The sequence below is a fragment of the Gekko japonicus genome, unplaced genomic scaffold, assembly GCF_001447785.1.
Source record: "Gekko japonicus isolate JY-2015 unplaced genomic scaffold, Gekko_japonicus_V1.1 scaffold454, whole genome shotgun sequence".
NCBI lineage: Eukaryota > Metazoa > Chordata > Lepidosauria > Squamata > Gekkonidae > Gekko > Gekko japonicus.
In genome coordinates, this window is record NW_015173687.1 from 392,130 (window position 1) to 397,025 (window position 4,896).

General features: G+C 49.4%; 1 protein-coding gene across 1 annotated transcript in view; it reads right to left on the reverse strand.

Annotated features, from left to right (window-relative positions):
* Window positions 1-4,429, reverse strand: part of RGS3 (regulator of G-protein signaling 3) — a 71,837-nt gene extending 67,408 nt beyond the window's left edge. The window contains exons 1-4 of the mRNA XM_015423093.1: window positions 4,391-4,429; window positions 3,329-3,389; window positions 1,188-1,278; window positions 478-545 (exon numbers count right to left, since the gene is read on the reverse strand). Coding sequence (XP_015278579.1) covers window positions 478-545; window positions 1,188-1,278; window positions 3,329-3,367 — 198 coding nt within the window. The 5' untranslated portion in view covers window positions 3,368-3,389; window positions 4,391-4,429. The remainder of the gene's footprint in view (window positions 1-477; window positions 546-1,187; window positions 1,279-3,328; window positions 3,390-4,390) is intronic.
* Between the last annotated feature and the right edge of the window lie 467 nt (window positions 4,430-4,896).

Genomic DNA, 4,896 nt, shown 5'->3' on the forward strand with positions numbered 1-4,896 from the left:
TATGGAGGGGGAAAAAACCAGATCTGTCCTCACAGAGGAGGGAGAGCTTGTACCTGAAGGCAGGTCGGGGGGGGGGGCTCTGCAACTTACCTGGCTGCTTCTTGCTCCTCGTGGACCGACTGAGGGCTGCTGGGAGCAGGGGGCGGGACTTGCTCCATGTGCATGCCCCCTGGGCTCCTTAGTACCGGAGCTCTGCTCCTGTGCGCTCTCGCAGGAAATGACCCCTGCTTGCCCCAGACTGAGAGCCCCTATCTATACCTTGTGGCTAATAGCCACTGATGGACCTCTGCTCCATATGTTTATCTAATTCCCTCTTGAAGCCGTCCATGCCTGTAGCCGCCGCCACCTCCTGTGGCAGTGAATTCCATGTGCTAATCACTCTTCGTGGGAAGAAGTCCTTCCTTTTATTCATTCTAACCTGACTGCTCAGCAATTTCATTGTGTGCCCACGAGTTCTTGTCTTGTGCTCACACCTACCTTGAGCTGCTCGGCAGTCTCACTCTGCTGGCTCCCCAGCAACGGGGCTGGCTGGGCCAGCATCAGCTCTGCAAAGCAGTAAAGAGGAGGTGTGTCAGTCGCCAAGCCTTGGCAAAGTCGCCCAGCCTCCCCTGCTTCCCAGTCCAGAAGATCCTGAAACCAGAACTGCCCTTCACAACTGGGGGAAGAGTTGAAAACCTGCACTTGAGGATGCTATGACAGTGGAGACAATGGGTGCCCCCTGGCTCCATAACACATTCCCCACTCTCACTATCCCTTCGCCTGCTTGGCACAGTTATGGCCACATCGCCAGCAGTTTCATATTGTCAAAGGTGCACAAAGGTAGCCCAGGAAGTGTTGGAGTCTGGGTACTTTGAAGTGAGCAGTGGGGGAAATCCAGTGGCTTCACACCTTGGATCTCCAGGAATAGAGGCTGTAAATATCCCAGGGCACCTGTCTCCCATGTCAGGCTAGCAAAGGCATTTCTCAGCCCCTTGGGAACCATTTACGGCCCACTGACTCTGCCCTGTGAGGGGAAGTTAACTCAGAACAGCTCAGGCAAGAACTGGCCTGGCCGAGGGCTTCCTTGCCGCACAGGGAATCTGTGCAGGCAGCTCTGCGACAGTCTCGACCAGACAGAAAGAGAGAATCCCACCTGCCACAATCCTCTCTCCCCACCCTCCCCACGGTGACTGGACAGAGGGGCCCACCTCCACTCTGCTTCAGCCGTCGTGCAGCCACTTTCAGGTGCTTCGTCCTGCCCAGGTCTTCCCCCAGCAAGTAGTACCAGCCGCTGATCTCCTGGCCGCAAAGAAAAGCGAAGAGGAGAGAGTTGCAGGAGATCCAAAATCTTTCAGAAATTTGAAACACTCTTCCAATTTGCAAACAAAGGTTTCTATCTAGTCCGTGTGCCGTTGTCTATAGGCAGAATGCCGGTCACTATGATCAGCCCTGTATCTGTGTGTGTGTAAAATAAAGGGCTTGTCTATCACAAGGATCTCAGCAGATGGGGTGGGGGTTTCCTGCCTCAGCATGCACGTGGTGTTCCTACTTATAATTCCACTGAGGAATAACCCACCCATTATGACAGATGTGGTGGGAAGGTTTATTGGACTGCACTGCTGTCACCAAGGGACAGGGCATTCCCCCCCCCCCTCACAGGAATGAACAGCAATAATGAACTTACATGGGAGAAAATGACACAGTTTAGGGCACCGCAGCAGTGGGGGACTCAACCTGCTCTGTAACCCTGGTGATCAGTCATCATCTGATACACACACACACACACAGAGGCACTGAGATGCCAATCTGCTGATGTGTGCATGGTCCAAACCCCCTTCATCTGCAAAGCCCCCACCCTAGATTCTGTTTCCAGATTGTACTAGTCTGTGGTGGAAACTCCAGTCCTTGGCTCTCCATCTTTAAAATGGAAATGATGGTGCCCTTCACAACAGGTTTACTATAATGGGACAAAAGTGATTTCAAGCCATATGCTAATTGCCAGGAATTATTTTTAAAAATGCTATAGACAACAAGTCTCCAGCAGAGGGCAGCAGTATTCTGCGAACACCTTTGTGTCTCTTGAGTTTTGACAATCAAGATTGCAAACAATTAAGAAAGAGAAGAAAGCGGAAAAGGCAGTGGGGAATTCCCTCCAAATTCACATTCACATGTAAAATATTATTATCGAAATACAAGCCAGTTTATTTTAACATTTTAAGATTTGGGAATATTCAATTTGAAGATGGGGGGGGGGTACTACTACGTCTTTAAATTACTGCTCCCTCCTTTCCTTCAGTTCTCTCTGCAAAAACAACCGTGTTCCACAAAACCTTTGGTCCAATGCCTTGGTCTTCCTCCCCTACAGAAGCTGCCTAAGCATGCATAAATGGGGTTAATGGAGATTCTGCCCTTCTCCCCACCTTCACCTTCCTCCCTTCCATTAGTTGAATCTCATGTCAAATGCAAGTTCCTAAAAGAAGTAAATCTCTATCCCCATTAACTGCAGAGATATGCCTTTTCCCTTATACCTCCACAATGAAAAGGACTAGAGACTTCTGGGAATTCAGAAAATCTGACAGATGCTATAACGTTATAATGATATGGCAACTGCTGAATAAAAACAAAATGCCCCCCCAATAGCAAAGGTGGGAAAATGGCTACTAAGAGAACTGGGGCAAGGAAAATGCAGGAAAGTCTGGCCTGTGGAAGCCCTACTGCTGCTGCCCTGTATCAGTAACAATACAACCACACAAGGCCATTCCCATGTGAGGGAAAACAAAGTCAGTAAAAACTTGACAGTATAGCTCTTGTGGTGTACCACTTCAGACCTGCAGATGGAGGGGAGCAGAGAGCGTGTTTTAACGCTCTCCCGTCGAAATTATTCCATTTACATGGAGAACTAATATATCAGGGAGAAGGCTAAATCCTTCTCTCTGACTACTAGCTTTCCACAGGCAGGGGATTTTCAACAATGGATAGAGCAAGGGTGCTGAATTCTGCGCCATCCATGTTTCCAGTCACCTGTGCATTCAACACAAGCAGCCTCTGCTGGTCAGCTGGGCTCAAACACCATTCCTCCACACAGCCAGCCATGCTCAGCTTAGGAGACAAGCGCCCCCCCCCCCCCCCCTTCTCTTCGTTGTTTTTTCTCCTGTCAAAAAAAGCCCCCCCCCCCCCCCCGTTCCTTCTGCTGTTCTTTGCTCTGGGGCAAGATGTCTCGCTGTCACTCCCAATCTTTTCTCCCTGCCATGCAGCCACTAAAATGCAGAGTTTCATTCTCTCCAGGACAAGCACTGCAGCTGCGTCCCCACTCCCCCCCCCACACACACACACAAGGAGCCGTCTATACCTTGTCTGGGCTCAGCAGGGTCTTCACACCAAAGCTCATGCAGCCGATAAGTTCACTCTGCCTGGGGAGGAATTGATAATAGCGATAAGCATCTCTTCCTCTGCAGGTTCTGTTCCTCCAATCCCCAATACAGTCCACACTGCTGCATGACCAAGGACATTTCTGAACAGCGGTGGCGGGGGCTCAAGGTTATACTTTTGGCCACAGTGTTACACCAACCTGTTTGAACTTCACTGGGCAAGGTTCCAGGGCAGGTGAAAGTGCCACAACAAGTCTGGATTGAGGGAACCAATCTAGATTAGGGCATCATGCCTCTTAAACTGGAACTATCTAGATTTGCCTCAGGAGGTGAGGAAACCATGAAACCATACTGTTCTGTTTTTATCCAGTTAACATTGGTAGAATACCACTCAGTATAATCCTCCTGAGGTGATTTGCAACAAGAACCCATAACATAAACATGTCATTTTAAAGCATAAATAAAAATACACTAAAGCTTCCAGAGAATGAGCAAGAAGACGAAAAAGCTGACTAAGCAATATTAGATGTCAAGCAGCCACTGCATTGACAGAGGGAAAATAAAATCCACTGAAAACCTGCAAGCTGTTGCAGGGAATGAATCTCAGAGTCAAGGTGCCACCAATGACAAGGCCCCGTTCCAGAGGGATGAGGTGCTGGTGAACCAGGGTCCCAGGGGAAGTGTGGCTCAGAAATGCTGTCACTCCAGCACTCTGGACAGTTCGCTAGTGCTGGTAGGACTGGGGCAGAAATTCTGGTTCCATTAAGGTGACCTCTTGCAGAAAGGGGTGGTGGTGGAATGCAAACACCCAACAGCTGCAAAAGGATCTACTAAAAACTGCTGATCTTCCTTCCACTGGCCTTGTGGTTGTCCTTGGAACCTGCAGATGGCCTCTCTGACTTACATCCTGCAACATGTTCGGAACTGGCCTCCCAAAGGCTACACTTATCCTGGTCAGCAGTAACCAGACAAAGAGCTCCAGGCAACCTTGCACAGAGCATCTGCTTTGTGCCAGCTCAAACGTACTCTAGTCTTGACCTTACCTGGAATACCTCGGTTGATTCCAAGCTGTGATCAGCAGACGCTTTCTCTCATCTTCATCTTGCAAAGGGCTAGAATATGAAGTGGACAGGCTGCAACCCCGAGCCCCTAAACACAGACAACCTTGCAGAGTAGCTAGAGATGCAGTAAAAGAGTTCTCCCCATAAGACCTCTCATGTTGACAGAATCCAGCAATGATGTGAAGCTGGGCACCAGTCCCTCATTTACACAGATATTGCCAAGCAATTGAACTTTTCCCAGGCCAGTACAGCCCCCCCCCCTGAAAAACCAGCCCCATGGACAGGTGCTCTTGAGCTAAGAAGGACGATCCCGATCCCAGAGGAACAAATATAGAGAAATACAGTTCAAACAGCAATGAACTTACACTGTAGAAAGAGAACAGACATCAGCTCAATACCAGCACTGCCCCAGATCCAAGATTTCAACTCCAAGCAAAGAAAAAAAAGGCCAGCTACCCAAACCATCTGTCCTCCAACTCCTCCAAGGA